Source organism: Phodopus roborovskii, unplaced genomic scaffold, assembly GCF_943737965.1.
Source record: "Phodopus roborovskii unplaced genomic scaffold, PHOROB, whole genome shotgun sequence".
NCBI lineage: Eukaryota > Metazoa > Chordata > Mammalia > Rodentia > Cricetidae > Phodopus > Phodopus roborovskii.
Genome location: NW_026126563.1, coordinates 3,800,487 through 3,820,329, shown reverse-complemented (window position 1 = coordinate 3,820,329; position 19,843 = coordinate 3,800,487). Strand labels below are relative to the sequence as shown.

General features: G+C 45.6%; 1 protein-coding gene across 1 annotated transcript in view; it reads right to left on the bottom strand.

Moving 5' to 3' along the window:
• Window positions 1-8,222: 8,222 nt before the first annotated feature.
• Cndp1 (carnosine dipeptidase 1) overlaps window positions 8,223-19,843 on the bottom strand; it is a 36,690-nt gene continuing 25,069 nt past the window's right edge. The window contains 5 exon segments of the mRNA XM_051202043.1: window positions 8,223-8,319; window positions 9,990-10,137; window positions 11,462-11,603; window positions 12,767-12,931; window positions 15,989-16,149. Coding sequence (XP_051058000.1) covers window positions 8,223-8,319; window positions 9,990-10,137; window positions 11,462-11,603; window positions 12,767-12,931; window positions 15,989-16,149 — 713 coding nt within the window.

Here is a 19,843-nt window from a genome sequence, read left to right as displayed (position 1 = left end):
AATCACCTCTAGCACAGGCTGAAAGGGCTGATTACTCTCTAAATCTCACTGGAGTGTGAGACTATTTTGTTGTTGTTGTTGTTTTGATTTGATTTCAATACAGGGTTTCTCTGCATAGCTCTGGCTGTCCTGGGACTTGTTCTATAGACCAAGCTGGCCTCAGAGCAGATCCACCTGCCTCTGCTGGAATTAAAGGTATGCACCACAACCACTGAGATTTGAATACAACTTTTAAAGGAGGAAATTAACCCTAATACTCTTGCATCTCTTTCGTAATAAGGGAAAATACGCCCTCAATAACAGACTGGAAAACTTTCCTGAGGTGTCAAGCTAGGTACTCATTTTCATATTGGACAGCACCTTCTGGATCTGATTTTACCTGATGACAGGTGACCGAAGTAGTGGAAAAGAAAATAAGCTAAAGTCCTTTTCCATCCTGAGCCTTGGGAGAGAAGAGTCTGACTCCAAGACCTACTTCAGAAGGCAGTGCAACACAATGTAATATAATGCAGAGCCTGACAACTCTCCTAGGCACACTAATAACCTCTACAAGAAGGAAGAAACTTCCTTCTAACTCAAACTTTGTAATGTACATGCGTGGGTTCCCCTATGACTCCTAAGGACGGAAGTACAGCAGTAAACTGAAGTTCCCCTCAAAAGAAAAAAAAAATGAGCCACACCTTCAACAAGCATTTCACAAGGTTGATTGACACAACTTGCCAAACGCAGAGAATGAGTGTCAGCAGAATGTTTGGCCACAAGTGGGAAGTCCACGCCCACGCCGCGCCCCTCCCATCGAAGTGCAAAGATCATCACAGAAAAGGGGTGGAAAGATCTTAGGAGCCAGGGGCCGGGACAGAAGCACAGGACTGAAACAGCGTCTCCTGAGCGTGACAGGAATGCACACTCATGGGTGGGCAGCATCTGTGCTTGCCTGTACAGGACCACACAAGGCAGCTGTGGTACCACACACCCGCAGACTAGCGGAAGGAGGCAGGGAATCAGGAGGATCACAAGTTTGAGGCCAGCCTGGGCTATACATTTTTATGGGTTATGGTGGTGCATGCCTTTAATCCCATAACTCAGGAGAAAAAAACAGACGGATCTCTTTGAGCTTGAGGTCACCCTGGTCTACAGAGAAGGTTCCAAGATAGAGCCCAGAGCTATAAAGAGAAACCCTGTCTCCAAAGAAAATCGAAAGAGCAGAACAAAAAACCTGTACAAGATCAAGCTCGTGGTTCCGAACCCCTAACTAAGGAGCTACGCATGCCCATGGCTGCTGAAGAAAAGCCATTTTCTTTAAAGTTACACCGCACTGTAGCGGATGACCTCACACCCAGAAGCACAGCCTGAGCTTCTGTGTCATTTAACAAAAAGGACGTTAAGTTGAGGGAGTGGGGAGGCGCAGTGAATCAGGGAGAGTGGAAGGAGGGATAAGGGAGGAATATGATTAAAGCACAGTATATGAGATTCTCAAGGGCTAACAAGCATTGTTCTTTAAAGAGTATCTCCCTCATGCAATAGATCACCTCCTGTATATCTTTGAAGAGGGGGCCTCATGAGTTTCCCCCCTCCCTCATTATAGGAATCTGTGTGTGTGTTTGTGTGTGTGTGTGTGCTGTGTCCACACAGATGCCATAACACATGTCCCAGGAGCTCAAAACGTGTAGGAGTTGCCTCTCTCCTGCCACGGTGTGGGTCCAGGGGAGCTGACTTAGGCCACGGAGCTCACCAGCAGGCACCTTCACCTGCTGAGCTGCCTTACCAGCCCCTTGTAGGAAGTTTGCCAAGCTCGATCTGGTAAAGGCCTCATGTAGATGACCACAACTACTCTCACTGAAGACAGCAATGAGAATGTCCAGCCAGAAGGACACCTACTATGGTCTCATGACCCTTCTCTTCCATCTGTCCCCTAATGAGCACTAGAGAGCTTTGGTGGCCTTCGTCGTTTGGAAGACAGCCATCCAGTTGGCATTTTTGCCTCATGCTTTGTTTCCGTTGCCATAGTGAACAGCTAAAGTCCCACCTAGTCCCTCCCTCCTCCTAGCCGGATGGAACCTGCCTCACCCAGTGATTTAGGCAGAGTACGCAGAATCCGGGGGTTCCCTGAGGCTCTCTTCCCTGTTTTTACCTGCTGAAGTATCCCAGACCTCTGCTTCTGAACGTGGGGTGTGGAAAGACTTTAAATAGCTCTGTTTATTTGACTATAATAACTTACAAATCAATGGGGGGGGGGGGTTGGTCATTCCTGGTGACTAATTCTACAGTGTCCCCTAACATCCTGGCTCCCTGTCACATTTTCGCTATTACATCCAAATGCCTACTTACAACAACAGTGCAAACGTGTATGTTAAACACCCACACTGGAATTTTAAATCTTACCTCTTTCTGAATGCTGTTTTGGTGAATTTCAATGTGGGAGGTGAGATAATTTAAAACTTCATATTTTCTACTATAGTGAAAGTCATAATTTCTCTGACATGTTTTTTTTTTCCTCACCTAGAATAAGGAATTACACTAGAACAGTGTTTTAAAATTAGATTTGTCGACATAATGGCATTTTTTCTCTCTCTCTCTTCACTTCTACCCAAACGTTCGGGAACGTTTATTTACTTATCATAACTGTTAAGAAATTATAGCCATTATATCTGCCATCACGTTCTTTATAAATCATACTGGGGAAAGAATGCATCCTTTCATTCCGGAAGGGAACTGGTATCTTTGCACTTGACCAATCAGTAAAGCTCTTTGGACAGCTGAAAAAAATACAAAGCACACTCAATCCAGCCTTCCTCTGAGGATCTTACCTGCAAAAGGCTTTCTTTATCTTTGCAAAGGCCATGTTTCTTCTTCGGTGGGGAATCTTCGGTGGGTATAAATTTACACACTTGACCCACGGTTTAAATTTTCATGTTTTGAGAGGCTGTGGCATTATAACCCAACTAACCATAGGCACATTTACATGGAGACAAGTATTTCACATTGTTGTACATAGTCAAGACCTAAAACATTAGTTAGTTCTCTAGCTGTCACACATTCAAAGTAATCAAACTTAAAATGAAAAGTCTAAGTATTTAACACTTGGGTCTGGAGAGGCGGTCCAGTGATTAAGATTGCTTGCTTGGCCGGGCGTTGGTGGCACACGCCTTTAATCCCAGCACTCAGGAGGCAGAGGCAGGCAGATCTCTGAGAGTTCAAGGCCATCCTGTCTAAGAGTGAGTACCAGAATAGGCTCCAAAGCCACACAGAGAAACCCTGTCTCATAAAACAAAACCAACAATAACAAAAAAAAAGAGTGATGGCTTCTCTTGCAAAGGACAGGAGTTCAATTCCCACCACCCACAGGCAACTCAGCCGCTTATAATTCCAGCCCAAGGGGAATCTGATACGCACACACACATAAATAAAAATAAGTCTTTATATATTTCACATTGAATTCATGAACTAGACCTCTAAAGTAGTGTAGTACCCTGTTTACTAAAATGTCATTAGGTAACCCCTTTGTTTCTGCCATGTAACAGAATTTGTTGGGGACATTGATTGTTGGCAAAACTGTACCCACATAACTGAGAAGTCAGACAGCATAGCATGGGTTTCACATCGTGAGTCCTTCTTATGTTACGTCCAAGAAATCCAGTGGACTTCACAAGGATGCAGACACAGCTCACCTTGTTGCCCTGGCCAATGGCACAGCAGCCTCACCCAATCGGATGATTACTCCATTGAAAAAATTGCTTAGGATATTGCGATGCTCATGTCTCAGGGGTTTTTGTCTCCACAGGCCACTCTGTGGCCTCTGAGTTAAAGAATGCCTCAGTTGGGTGATTGTTTCCTTCGGAGGTGGACAAGATCATTGCTGAGTAGCTTGAGTGACCCCTACAAGACCCCTGGAGCTCCCCCCCCCCAACCCAGCTAAGTAAGACCTGGGAATATTTCTATAGAGAAAGCAGTGACAGGGAGACCTTTGGTACTTGCTGGTCAGCCAGTCTAGCTAAATCCAGGAGAGGACCCTGTCTCAAAATATAAGGTAGCGAACAATTGAGGAACAAAACCCCAAAAATCCATAGATGTGCGTATGTACCTGAACATACATATGTGTGCATAGATAAGCACACAATTACAACTGGATCGATGATGGCCCAACAGGTAAAAATGCTTGCTGCCAAGCCTGATGACCTGAGTTTGACCCCCTGAATCGAATAGACGGAAAGGACCGAGTCCCACAAGTTGTTATGTAGTGGCACTCCTACTTATGCACAGACACACTAAGGGAGTTAGTCTCAGGAAGCGGGACGGAATGAGAAGCCTCTGGGGCCACTCTTAGCTGTTGAGGAACTGATCGTCACAAGGTTGTCAGCTCAGCTAGAAATGGTGGGGGGAGGGGGAGGCCAGGAGAGTGCTCGGAAGTGATTGTAGGGAGACGCTCCTGTGATGTCAAAGTCCATGCTAAGTAAGGTCGCATTGCCACTCCAGGGTCTTCTGCTGAATTGGAATGACACCTTATCTTCACTGTGCCCAAAAAAATGCTGCTGTGTAAGCAGAAACCAGGAAGGTACCTTTGTAAAAAGGCAGCACAAGCTGTAGCTGCTTGAGCTCAGACTTATGAAAGATGGTACTGCAGCTAGAAGGAAGGGGTGGCTTTTGAGAGAATAAGTTGACTGGTCTTTACGTTAATGTGTAGAAAGTTCTAGAGCTTTGCTATAACCCAGACCATTGCCATTCTCCAAAGGGAAGCACTCCAGAGAGCACAAACAAAGTTTCCATGGTGGATGGATAATCAGTGTATCCAATATGAAATCGGCAGAAGACTGGGTATCTGGTTCTTAGATGAGGGGCCCAGATGGGCACTTGGCTAATTAAAAAACCATGTGAGTGCAGGATATGCCTATTGTGATCACAGAGAAGAGGTCTGGAGCAGAACCTCCGTGTCCCCTGGCTCACTCCCCTCTCCCAGCTCATCTGCAGAGATATGGCAATGACCACAACTCAGGAACAGCGCAGTGGACACTCACAGCTGGTTTTCAGACTGTGATATTCTTCTATTTTTATGAATACAGTTGAAACCCAAGTTCTCCTTATTCCTCCAGAGCATCTATAATGGCCAGTTGGTACCCAGAGCACCTAAACTTCACAATATTGGCACATTAGTACATCACATGTAATAGCCAAGCTTGATATGGTGCCCTCTTATGATACAGTAAGGTTGTACCTGATTGATGTTGTGGTGGTTTAAGTAAGAACAGCCCCCACAGGCTCACATATTTGCAGTTGAAGAACTGTTTGAAGGATTAGGAGGAGCCTTGTTGGATGAAGTGTGTCACTGCAGGTGGCGTTTGAGGTTTCAAGAGCCCATGACAGTTTATGCTGGAGAGGATGTGGAGAAGGGGGAAGACCCCTCCACTGCTGGGGGGAGTGCAAACTCATACAGCCATTTTGGAGATAAGTATGGCGGTTACTCAGGAAAATGGAAATCAGTTTACCACAGTACCGGGCAATTCCCTTCTTAGGCATATACCCAAAGGATTCACATCCATGCAGCAAAGACATCTGTTCAACTATGATCATAGCAGCATTATTTGTAATGGCTAAAACCTGGAAACAACAAGAATGGATAAAGAAGATGTGGTACATTTACACAATGGAGTACTACTCAGCAGGAAAAAAAAAAAAAAAAAAACCAACAACAGTAGAATCTTGAAATTTGCTGGCAAATGGATTGAACTTAAAAAAATCATCCTGAGTGAGGTAACCCAGTCATAAAAAGATGAACATGGTTTGTACTCACTCATATATGGATTTTAGACCTAGAGGCAAAGGATCACCAGCCTATAATTCACACAGCCAGAGAAACTAGGATACAAGGAGGATCCTAAGAGAGTCATACAAGGTCCCCCACAGAAGGGGAAAGGGACAAGATCTCTTGAGCATATTGGGAGAGTGGGGGTGGTAGTGAGTGGAGACGGAGCTAGGAGAAAGAGAAGGGGAGGAGAGGACAGAAGAGGAGAACACAAGGGACCAGGAAGATTGAGTTGGGGGACAAATAGAAGAGAGCAAGAAAAGAGACACCATAATAGAGGGAGCCGGGATAGGTTTGAAGGGAAAACTGGCACTAGGGAAATGTCCAGAGACCTACAAGGATGACCCCAACTAACAATCTGAGCAATAGTGGAGAGGCTAGCTTAAATGCCCTTCCCTGATAATGAGATTGATGACTACCTTCCACGCCATCCTAGAGCCCTCGTCTAGTAGCTGATGGAAACAGAAGCAGACACCCACAGCTAAACACTGAGATGAACTCCTGAAATCCAGTTGCATGTAATTGGGGCTGATAACGTAGTAACCCTCTGGAACTGTAAGCCAGCCCCAATTAAATGCATTCTTTTATAAAAGTTGCTGTGATCATGACACCCTTTCACAGGAGTAGAAACTCTAAGACAGGAATGTTATAACATGCCCTGGGATAAGATATACTGAATGATCATAGCCTGTATACATTTATTTATTTAATAAAAATTTTGAAAAGAAATATTTAAATTTGTGTCTACCCCCAATTTTTTTTTTTTTTTTTTTTTTTTTTTTTTGCCTCCTTATAACTGACTAATTGGCTTGACCAGTAACTAGGATGATTTTCTTATCTTTCCATATATGTAATGGAGTTTAGTGATTCTTTCAGAAGTCGACACTGTCTCTTTAAGACTAGCATTTCCTAGGTACAATTTTCTATCCTCCTTCCCCTTCTGCATTGAATAACTAAGACAATCTTGGTCTCACAGAACCTGCAGGGATGAGAGTAAGAGAAAATATTACTGTTTGGTCTCTCATTAAATCTAGAGCTCACTGACTGACTAGACTAGCTGACCAGTGAGCTCCTGGACTCAACTATCTATGCTCTCCAGTGCTGTGAGTACAAACTGTGCCACTGCAAATAGCTATGTTGTGGGTGTTGGAAATTCAAACCTAGGATGTCATGTTTATGCATCAGCAAACATTTTGCCCAATGAGTCATCCTCTCAGACACCCAACTTTAATGCGATCCAAGAAATTTGAAAAGTGATATTTCAACAGCTAGCAGATGCATGAAAGATGAAGGAAAACATGTTATGGATTGTTTTTATTTGGAACCATCAGTGAAGCATTTAAAATATAAGCCTCCAAAGTATTTTCTATTAATATGATATAAATAATGAACTCATAAAGATTGGTTTTGTTTATGTACACTCAACTGTAAAAAAAAAAAAATAGTAATTTTTTGTAGTGTTTACACCATCAAGCCCAATCAAGCCAAACGGTGAACTGAAATGATTAATGAATGCAGATTTAGCTGAGGGCTTTAAATTGAGGATGGCTTGCTGATGCCAGGGTTGATTAGTTCTCCATCTAACACTGGTGCCATTAAAAGGTTTGGGCAGTTCAGATACAGTTGTTGAGCAAAAGTTCAGTGGCATGACAGAAACTCTATCCGGGTGAATTCTGCTGGTAGAATGGCGGAAATCCATGTGTGCAGGGAGTGAGGCATTATTGATGGGTTGGGGACCAGGAGGCAGAGAGCTGAGCAGCGGCATCAGTCACGGCAGAAGTGACAAAGTTTGGAATTGAAGAAGAGCTCACCTTTGCACAAGGACCCCAGACGGTGTGCCGACGTGGAGACTGGTCATTTCCAGCTTCAGGGTGGTCAGGAAAGTGGGGAAAAATACGCCAGGGGGAGGCAGGAAGTTAACGCAGTGGCATGCCCCGTCACTCTTCTGAGAATGAGTCCACAGGGAAATCACTGTAGCCGGGGCAGAAGCCACCACTTTCCTTTTGAAGGGAACAGAGGCGAAGGTGACTCAGGACCTGAGACCCTGCGTGGGATGATTGGACACCACAGTTCTCCAGGGCCTGCCAAGCAAACTGGAGGATTGAGCCAACAGAACTGCAAGCGAGAATCTAATTGGCTGAAGAGGGCTCTCACTTGTGCTAGAACACCGGGCTGAGTCCAGGCCCAGCCTGTTGTACTGGATTCGAGGGAGTGAAGGTCCAGGTAACTGACTTTTCGGAAGGTAAGTGACAGAGGGAATGTTAAACCATTTCAATGACTGTGCCTTTCAAATGTTTTATTGCTGGTCCAAATGCCCCAACACATTTTAAATGGGAAGGGACAGATACTTTACTGGATTCATGCTTTTTTTTTTTTTCCACCTCCAGCTTTGCCAGGGTCTGAGTGGGGGACATCTGTCAGTGGCTCAGAAGACACTGGAAGGCACCTGTTGTCACAAGGGCTGCTTTGACAACTCCAGGAAAAAGGCAGCAAATAATTTGGACCCCTGTATGTAGTTCCACCTAAAGAAAATGAAGACAAGGCAATGCATTTTCTCCCACACGAAGAAGGAAAAGCAGCCAACCACGGCCACTGAAAAATTGTATGTAGTATAAACCCAGTCAGTCTGAAGTGTTTAGCAAGTTTCTGAGATCTTAGGACCAAAGTCACCTGGTAAATCCAAGAGGAGAATGGCCTCATTATTAAGAAGATGAGATCAACAGGTGTGGTTTTACCTGTCATCCCAGCATTTGGAAAACAGAGGCAAGAGGGTCACTGTTAACCTCAAAGCCAGTTTGATCTACATAAAGCTTTCCAGGCCAGCCAGGGGTGCAGCACAAGATTCTGACTCAGGACAGCGAGCAGAAGAAGGAAGGAGGGGTAGGGGAAGGAAGAGGAGAAAGGAAAGCAGGCAATTGATCTTAGACCCAACCACAGAAATGCCCATTATCTTGTTTCTTGTTTTATCCCGGATCTCGGCCTCTTTGAGTGCTAGGATCCCTGCTCCACACGGCTCTCTTGGGTTTCTCAGAGTTTCTCAGGCTTCCTACTTTTGACGTGACAGGGACTGAAGATTCAAACATTCCCGTTTCTCACTCATTTGGAGGTTCATATGACCTGTCAATATGTTCATACCAAGCACTCCTAAACACCCTTTGTTATGCTCCAAATGTCACAGCCTCCAAGTCCGTATGTCGAAGCCCTGACTCAAAATGAGACAATACTGGAGGGAGGACCTTCCAATTAAATGATGTCAGGGGATGTGCCGTAACCCCATGGTGTGGGTGAATTTACAGGGGGAGAACTCCAGAGCCCCTTGCTTGCCTGCAGGCAGGACCAACCCCTCGCTCCTCACTGCTTGCCTCTCCTCCTTAGCTCTAATTCTGCCACAGGAGGACACGCAGGGAACAGCCTGAGACCAGGCGGCCCCCAGACGAGAGGCACTCTTAGGAGGTGTGGCTGTGCTGGAGGAAGTGTGTCACTGTGAGAGCTGGCTTTGAGGTCTTCTGTGCTCAAGCCACACCCAGTGACACAGTTCACTTCCTGCTGCCTACAGATCAAGATACAGAACTCTGAGCTCCTTCTCCAGTACCATGTCTGCCTGCGTGCTTCCGTGTTCCACTGTGATGATAACGGACTAATGTTACGAGCAGTTTTCCAACAGCCGCATCAGCCCCAAATAACACACAGAGATGCTGTATTAGATATAAAGCTGTTACTAGTGTTTCTTATTGGCTGGCTCTGTCTTAAATATTAACCCATTTCTATCAATCTAAGTATTTCCACGTGGTCTTGCCTTACTGGAGAAAGGGACCCCAGACCTCTTTCACCTCTTGGTCCTACATTTTGACTCTCCTACTACATCTCCCAGAATCCTCCTTGTCTCCTTGTCCCACCTATCTTGCCTTCCCGTTTGCCAACAGTGCTTTATTCATTAACCAATAAGAGAAGCATGTTCACAAAATGATCTCTCCCATCAGACTAAACCTCTGAAACTGTAAGGCAGCCCCAATTAAATGTTCCCCGGTATAAGAATTGCTATGGTCATGGTGTCTCTTCACAGTGATAGAAGCCCTAACCTGGCGTTCCCAGCCTCAGGTCTCTAAGCCACCAGGTCTCTTGCTGTCCATTCTCACACAAGGCTAGCAGACAGGCCCACAGGGAACTCCCCACCCTCACGGGGTCCACTCACCTGTTAATCTTCTCATTCTGAGAGTGTTCTCCATCATCCACAGCTCCCAACGGGAGCATCATTACACTCTTTTGTGTAATAGTTTGGAATAACTTAGCAATTGGAATGGTTGACCCATCCTGGATCATGTCAGGATCTACTCCAAACACTGAAATACAGGAAAAGGAGGAAGTAGAATAAATCACAACACTTTTCAAGACAGGGTTTCTTTGTGTAGCCTTGATTGTCCTGTAACTTACTCTGTAGACCAGGCTGGCCTTGAGCTCACAGACATGTACCTGCCTCTACCTCCCAAGTACTGGGGTAAAAGGCACATGCCACCACTGCCAGGCTTTACAGTGATACATTTTATCTACCAATCTTGTAAAACGTTTCCTGGGAAGAGGTGAAAAGAAACATTTGTTCACTCTAGCCAAGGCACCAACACACCAAAGAAAAACAATTCCACTCAACTGTAGCTTGGCGTCCACATGAGTTCAATTACTGTTAGTTGCAAGAGCATGGACAAGTTGCAGGCAGCTATTCCACCAAAGAAAAATCTCTCCTTACACCAGGAATTGTTAACCATTAAATCTACTCATGGAGGAGCATGGCCCCTTACATCCACAGTGAAGACTTCCTGTTGGACTACTGCCTGCTGTAATCCCCCTTTTACTGGTGGTATATGAGCTGAAATATCCCATCCTTCCTCCCCTGCTATGATGGACTAAACTCTCTGAAACTGTGAGACAAAGTAAATCCATTCCTTCCCAAGTTGTTTCTTCCAGGTACTTTTCATGGTGATGAAAAAGATAACTACCATAGTTATCTTTCACAAATTACTTCATCTCTGTAAGCCTTCATTTCCTCTGTAAACTGGAGAAGGCCGTTACAGGGAAATAGCATCCTGTGCACATGATGCTGAACCCTGCGTGATGGTCCACCTCGGTGGTCAGCCTGCCTGCTGATCTGGAATCAACTAAAAAGCAAACCATGGGGCATGTTTGAAGGGCATTCCTAACAGGTCACTTGAGGTGGGAAGACCCACCCTAAAGGTGGATGGAGGCAGCTCAGCTCGGACGAAGAAGACAGAAGAAGGGATTACTTCCTCCTGGCAAGTTCATCAATGCCTCTGCTTCTCTTTCCCCTGCTAATGTCAGAACCCAGCCCTTTGAGCTTCCAATGTGAAGTGAAGACCAGTAGCTCTGCAGGAGTCTTCCGGGCCCTAAGCACCAAGTTAGTACCCAGCCTTAGGGACCGAGCAGCTCTTGCATTCTCGGCCTCTCCAATGTCAGGCCGCCATTGTCGCAATGCCCAGACTTCGTCATGAAAGGCAGCCAAGTAGATCCCCTTTTAATGTGTATTCATTCTACTGCTTCTGCCACTCTAGATAACTAATACACCTTGGATAAAGAGGACAGTTGATATCTGAGAATTAAAAAGTGTCTTGGCCCAGCTGAGAATAGGTGAATCACAGTATCTGTGTGGCCCACCTGTTTTGATGGCCCTTTTTGCTGCAAGATACTGAGTATCGTTGATGTTAGCAGACCATGGATGGAGTCCTAGTACCATAGAGACAGCCATCTTGTTGAAACTGTTTCTTTTGTCGAACACAGCTTCCAGATGTTGCCTCACCTAGAAGGTAACACTTGACACTCTCAATAACAAGTAGAACGCTGGGCTTTGCCCATGCAGTGTCCTGTGCCTTCCACCCAGAAACCAGAGGGAACTCTGAAAAGCAGGGGCTTCCAAGGCTATAGGCTTTACCCAGAGGGGAACTATGTGCTTTAGTTGACCTTTAATCCTTGAACCCGCTCAGTCCCTGATCCATAGTGGTATCTGAGCAGTGTTTGCTGGAAATTATGAAACATAATCCAAATGCAGCTGCTCAGCTGTATTTTTGATCTAGTAACGCTCTAAGGAACATACGGAGGACATTATACATCCCATGAAATTCTGAAAAGTGGGAGCAATTCCGAACTAAACAATGAAGGAGACATTGTAAAAGCTTGGTGTATGTACGCCTTCCCAATGAGGGCTGAGGAAATCCTCCCAGGAGGCTGCAGCCTCCAACACATAGCTTCCATTTATCCTTACAGGAAGGGCCAAGGTGTTGGGGGTGTAGCTGCAAAAATTAAAGAGACAAAGAAGTTTATCTGTAAGATAAAATAGTGGTGTTTCCAAAAGGGAGGGAAGCAGCGGGGGGGGGGGGGGGGGGGGAAGGACAGAGGGAAGAGGGAGGGAGATGTTTGGACCCCAAGGCAAGGGCAGAGGGCAACAGAGCCTGGGGAGGGTGTGGAGGCATTTCCTCAGCTCCCTCTCAAGAGTCTGCTTCCTGTTAAACCAACTCTAGGCGAATTAATAATGGGATGGTAACTGAGAAAGATAACTCCTTCCAGATAGTACTTTCCTTGCGATGGCTGCTTTCCACACACTAGTTTCAAACATCATAACGTAACAAATGATCAGGCTTGAGGTTTCCCAGCTCCAGCCAAGTGTAGCCAATCCGACTCCATCCCCATGTAAAACCAATCTGGCCTTTATAGCTAACTTCTAATTTTTAAAAATTTTCCCATCATTGCGACTCCAAGTGGCTATTTGTCTGGCTTCTGTAACTGGGGAAAGAGATTTGCACTGAGTAAGGCTGATGCTGGCTTCTTGACATCTGGCCCATTCTTTTGTACTGGGGAAGAAAAAAAATGAGGCTTCTGTAATAACCACAGAACTGCTCCGTTTACCATGGTATATGGGACTATGAAATGGTACTGCTGGGCCTAGGGGCAACAGCCACTTGTTACCTGTTTTTCCACCACAGACAGATTCATGTGAGGGACCAGGCGGATGGAAAATTTTCCTATGACTCGGCCAGGGATGACTGTTTTAGTTCCAGGCTCATCAAACGCACCCTCGATGCCGTGGATGGAGAGAGATGGATACCTCCATAGGTGCATCAGGAGTTCCTCCTAAACCATAAAGAGAACATATGACTAAAGCTCAGTACAGGGCTACATACGGTGCTTGCCTAGCATGTCCAAGGCCCTGCATTCAGTCCCCACACCACAGGATCTGGGGCTGGTGGCAGACGTCTTTGTTGGGAGGTGGAGGCAACAGAGTCAGGAACTCCTCGTCAGCCTTGGCTCCTGAGTGAGTAAGAGACCAGCCTCAGCTAGGAGAGATCCTGTCTCAAAAGAAAAGCTAAGCAAAGCAAACAAAATGAGCCAGGCGTGTTTGCACACACCTTTAATCCCATCACAGAGGCTCTGTGAGTTCAAGGCCAGCCAGCCTAGTCTACATAGTTTCAGGCCAACCAGGGATACATTGGGAGATCTTGTCTTAAATCAAATAAATAATAGAAAGATAAGTAAATAAGTGAATGGGAAAAAGGATTAGGGAGATAGCTCAAGAGTAGAGCACTTGCTTAAAATGCACAAAACCATTCCCCTAGCCTGGCAAACCAAACAGACCTCCGCTGAATTAGATTTTGCTCAGACCTCCAACCTCTGTGTACCTGAGACCCACTCATGACAAATTACTTAGCATCGAGTTAGCAGTGTCTGTACTACTAATATAGGCTGCTGCGCTGCCCAGAACTTCTTCCTGTCTGAGGGGCCAATGGGGTGACTGGATGAGTGCAAGCACTTGCCACAGAAGCCTGGCAACCCCCGTGTAATCCCCAGAGCACAAGTAAAACAGTCAGATGTGGAGGGACACATCTGTAATCCCAGCACTTCTGTAGGAATACGGGCAGAGATAGCTCATAGGCTAGCCTGGGGTATGCAGAACCAACACGCCTCAGCAAGGCAGAGGGAGAGAACCGACTCCTGAGAGTTGTCCTTTGGCTCCATGTCACACACACACACACACACACACACACACACACACACACACACACACACACACACACGACGATGATGATGACTTAAAAAGAACCTGGATCCAATTACAAACTAACCAGGATTATACGCTGAAAATGAACATAGCACATTTCATTACTCAGAAATCCCTAAACAAACGTTCAGTATTCGAGCCAATTTCTTTCTTGTGTATTTTCACAAGCTTAATCTGAGGGAAGACGCGCCGTGCCACAGAGAAAGCCGTATCACTTCCTGCCATCACAGTTTTGCCTCCTCTGCACAGTTCCTGGGGAATCAACCACAGTCACCAAAATCTGAAGCAGGAAAGTGAAGGGGGTAAACTACACTCAAAGGCTTCACTTCTAATAAGCACACTGGGGAGAAACTGTATAAACGTGACAAAGCCTGAAGTTCCCATACTGAAGAAAGATGAAGGGACCAGACCCTCACTCAGGTCTCTGCTTTAGCAGCCATGACAGGCTACGGAAAAGAAACGTAGGCCTCTGACTCAGCACATGACACAAAGAAACTTCAGGTGCCCTGGCCTCCCGGAGTCTAGGGCGGAAACAGAACACAGAGAAACTCCAGACACCCCTCCACTCCCAGCCTCCTAGATACTTTGTTCCTGGGAACTGTACCGTCACAAAAGAAACTCCAGGGGAGACCAAAACCTCCCCTGTAGTCTCCAGGGTACAGTTCTGAACACTATTGGTATCTATGAACAATAGGCCACCTGCAAGAAACAAGACAAAGCCATAGAAACCACAGAATGTCCCCTCTCAGCACTGACCAATGAGAATAATTGGTACACAGGTATTTCATGCAAAAATATGACTTTGAGAAATCCCCCTGATTGTTCCCCTAATGTCAACCAATGAGAAACCAAACTACAGATGTCACCCTGTGACTTTTGCCTTTAAAAACCTGACAGTAGACAGGGAACTCGCTTCCTCTGGTGGCTGCTGCATCAGCCAGCTTCACGAGGTCCCTGTCATGGTTGGATGGACAATAAACCTTATGCATTTGCGTCAGTGGGCCTGTCTCCCTGCTGGTCTCCTTGGGGATCTTCACGACTTGGGCACAACAGAAAGCATTTTAAAGATCTTCTTTTTATTAGTTACTCTGTGTGTGTGTGCATGTGCGTGTGTGTGCGCGCCTGTGTGTGTGTCTGTGTGTCTGTGTGTGCGTGTATCTGTGTGTGTGTCTGAGTGTGTGTCTGTGTCTGCGTGTGTGTGTGTATCTCTGTGTGCGCCTGTGTGTGTGGCTGAGTGTGTGTGTGTGTATGTGTGTCTGCGTGTGTGTGTGTGCGCGTGTATCTGTGTGTGTGACTACTTGTATGCGCGTGAATGTGGTACAATGCCTAATGAGACAAGAATAGAAGAGAATAACGTGTTAGCTCCTGAGAAGTAGAGTTACAGTGGTTCTGAGCCACCCAATGTGCGTGCTGAAAACTGAGCTCAGGTCCTCTGCAAGAGCAATGCAAGAGTAAGCCCTCAGCAGGCAAAGTATTAAAAAAGAGAGAGAGAGAGAAAGAAAATGAACAAAACCTTTAAGTCCTTCAGGAATTTCTGCCCTGAGTTCTAAGTTTCTTCACAGCTCACAGAAGGGAATGCTCTGGCTTGCCCATCAGCCCTGAATGGTTTTGATAATGCCTGAGAAATAGTGTTGCCTGAGAAAGAGATTACAGGTGTTAGAGCCAGTGTCTCAGACAGTGACTCCCGATATTTGAACATTCAGAAAGTTCAGCTTCCTGACAGGAAGTGGAATGGGATTTAAATTAATAAAGAGCTGTGGGAAGACCGCCGTCGACTGCGTCATTATTCATGGTTAAATGCCTGAAACCTGCACCGACTGCTGTGGCTGGGAATATCAAAATCTGCCTGGGATTTAACCTTTGCCTTGTGTTCTACAATGTCAACAGTGTGGCGCCACTTAGCCCCCAGGAAATGTGATTTGAGAACAGCGGTCCTCTTTCAGATCATGTAGGCATTTAAGATTATAGCTTGGTATCACCGGGTGGTGGTGGCGCACTCCGGAGACAGAGGCAGGTGGATCTCTGTGAGTTCCAGACCAGCCTGATCTACAAGGGCCAGTGCCAGGACAGGCTCCTAAGCCAAGGAGAAACCCTGTCTTGAAACACCAACAACAACAAAAAAAAGATTATACCTTGGTATCAAAGAGAAATTTCTCAACTTGGCTGCTCTTCTGGTACTCTTCCAGATTCAGATCAATATTTTTATACATTTCCTTTTCCTCCTCTGTAAGAGGAGCCATTTGATCATAGATTCCAGGAATCAGGATGTGGCCTGATGCATCCACCAGACTACCTACAAAACAGATGTAGAAATTAACATGTGCCAATGCCGGGCTCCTGGAGCCAGGCCACATAGGACTCTCCTCTGTGGCAAATCAATCATGACTGCAACTGTCCCCTGGCCAGAATCAGTGGCAGCAATCCCTTTACTCAGGAGATTATGGTCCCAAGAAGGAGGTGGTCACAAGGCAGGCTCAGCCCTAAGGGCAGAGCTGAGACATAGGTCTGCAAAAAGTTAAATTCTCAGCCATGCTATACCTTTTGTTTCACAAGCAAGCCTCCTGTTTGCATTTTATCTTATCCTGAGTTAAGAAGTAGTAGATATAAATTATTAAATAGTTGAAACATATGCATATATTTTACATATGCATACATACAAACTTGCACAAGAAAGTGAAACTTCCCAAAATATTTTCTCAAGTTCCCCCTACACACACACACACTCACACATACACATTAAAAAAAAAAAAAAACATATCAAAGGCAAATTACAATCAGGAAGTTCATTGATGCAACTCACACAAAAGCAATCCAGCTTCGGACATTCATTCAAGGGAAGGCATTTCATAAGTGTGTGTTCTGTGTTATTAATATGGTCATAATTGGCCATTACCAGGGTAGGAACCTTATACTCCGAAGCACTCTGTTTTACAATCATTAAGTCAGAAGTGGCAGGTGACTGTCATCCTAACCCTGGGCTGAGGCAGGAGAATGGCTAGCTTGAGGAGAGCCTAGATACACAGCAAGGCTTTATGTCAGTGCCATCAACCACAAGGCACTTAATAAGAATGGATACCGATGCCTTAACACTGCGTAAACACACGCTCTGCTCTAGGTGCTGGGATACCAGAAGATGCCTGCCACCTTCGGTTACTAGGACACCACCTCTCACAAAGTCATAGCCTCACGAGACAGGATCTCTGGTTCCATGTAGACACAATGAAAGCCAATAAATACTTGACAAAGTCTACCAAAGGACAGCAGTTTCCCATGGCAGTAAGCCAAACTTGAGGTGCAGAGCTCGTGGGGGAGGAGTCAGGGCTCTGTGATTCATCAGCTCCTCCTCCGGCCTCTCCTGTCCACAGAGCTTCCCCATGACTTCAGTTCCTTCTATACCTGTACTACAGCAGAGCACTGAAGACTGCACTGTGTATCAGTATGGTTCAAACCCATGAACCCTCTTCAGGGTTAGACACGAAGAGGTGCTGGGGGCTGGGGGTGAGAAATACTCAGTTCAAACAGGGCTTACTGTACAAGCGTGATGACCTACGTTCAGATCTGCAGCGCCCATACAGAAGCCAGATACGTATGGCAACACACTTACAATCCCAGCACTCAAGAGAAGGAGACAGGGGCTCCCCAGGGCAAGCCGACGAGCTCTGGGTACAACAAGGGACCCTGCCTCAGTGAGTCAAGAGCAGTGAAGGAAGACAGCTGATGTTAGTTTCTAGTATGCACACACACACACACACACACACCCCTCACATACACAATCATGAATATGCACATGTACATAAACCCCACGCACATAGGTAATAGATAGCTAGACGATAGATAGATAGATAGACAGACAGATAGATAGATAGATAGATAGATAGATAGATAGATAGATAAGCAGACAGACAGATGCTGAAGGATTGGTTGGGTCTGGCTATTACTGATTTGTAGTATATTTTACCAAAAACAAAAGCACCACAAACAATACAATCACAAAATCTTCCTTGAGCATGCATCCCTAGGCTTTTTATTAAGCCTCCAAGGACAGATGGGAGAAAATGTGTGACATGGGCCCTGTTCATAATTCTAGCCAGAAAGCCACCTCTGAAGAGGAATGACCACACAGGAGGAAGACCCACATGGAGCCAATGAGGCCTCATGGCCAGGATGGGTAGCTGATCCAGGGAGGTTTCGTGCACAAGATAGAAACCATCTCACGCTGAAACCTTTTATAGAACTGGGCAGGGCTTGCGTTGTCTTGGTGCTTTTGACAAATAAACCTGAGTACTACCGGCATCAAAATCTGACCAACCCAAGGAACCAGGATGCTGGACAGTGCTGTTCCTTCTGTGAGGTTGGTGGTAACTAACTCTGATGTCCCCAGTGGACCATGCTGGGGTTTGAGCATAACTAGCTCTCTTGGCACACACTTCATCTTAAAATTGTAAAGCTGGTTCGGCATAGCCACCTTATCCCACTAGCAGTTGGGAGAAATGTCAGTTAGCATTCATGTTGACTAAGGAAAGATGTTTTATCCATCCTTGTAGTTCACTCAGTAAAATCTGATTAGGAAGAACCATGGGGTCTCCGTCAGCAACTGGGGAATGTTAATTTCTGCTATTAAGAAGTAACTGCATTAGGGAGATAAATGGTTCTTCATCCCTGGTACATTTGCCCATCAGGAAGATCCTCCCTCCCCTCCTGCTCTCTTCCCGTGTACATAACCATCCTGGGCACACAAAGCCGCTTTGGATGGAGGCAAAGGAAGCTTCCTTGGAAGCCCCCACTGGAGACACCATTGCTCCTAGGAACACCTTAGAACTTTGACATTCTAAACTATATTAGATACTATGTATCTGTAACGCCTTTGGCAGCCAGGCATGGTGGCTCATACCTCCTTGGAATCTCAATACTTGGAAAATGAGGGAAAGAAGATTCTGAGAGCTCACAGTCAATCCTGTCTCAAAAGATCAGAAAAATGGGCTGTAGCTGGGGTCCTGAGGCTCTGAGTTTCATCTCCAGTACTGCATGAGCCAAGCAAGGCAGTACATGCTGTAATAACAGCACTGTGGCAGGAGAGTCAAGAGTTCAAAGCCATCCTTGGATACATATTGTGTTGGAGACCAACCTAGGCTATAAGAGACCCTGTCTACAATCAAAACCAAAACAAACCAAAAACAACAAAAAACAAAACAAAACAAAGAAACAGTGGAAAGAAAGAAGTACTCTTGTCTTTCTAACTGTCCTCATGACCCATAAAAACTGCAGAGTAGAAAAATTGGAAAGAAGACGCCATTGGTGGTTGGAGATTTATTTGTGAGCACAAACATTCCATTCTTTTCCACTCCCTGTCTACCCAGCCTGTGAACTTTTCCTTCTTACTCAATCCTAGGGTGTCCCCCTGGCAGAGTTTATCATCGGCTTTATGCACTTTGTGTTCAGTGAGCATTTGTTACTGTTAATCACCGACATCTTGCAGGCATGATGATGGATGATGAAGGGCATGCCAACATCATGCCAGCAGAGGATGATGAAGGCACAAGGGCAGAGAGTTCAAAGCTGTCAGCAAGTCACAAGACCTAAAGGTCAAAGGTGTGACTACAGTAGGATGTTTCAGCCATCTTAGTCTAAATAACATCAGACCTGAATCTGAGGTGTGGCTGGCTACTCCTGACCTCAAGGCTAAGGAAGGAGAATTTAAATCTGAGGTATGGATACTCCTGACCTCAAGGCTATGGAACAAGAAGTTTAGAGCTAGGGTGTGGTTAGCTAAGGTGTGGAATCAGTGAGGAAGAAAAGTCTGTTCCATGATACTGTGTTCCCCTTTTTAGTTATGGTATATAAGAGTGGTGAAAAATAAACTCGTGGCATTCCAGTAGTGACTGATCTGCCCTCCTGACCTTTATTCTGTCTCTCTGTCTTTCTTTATTGTCTATAGCTAGCCTTTCCCTCATCCACACTCCACCACTGAGGTATGGACTTGGGGCAGC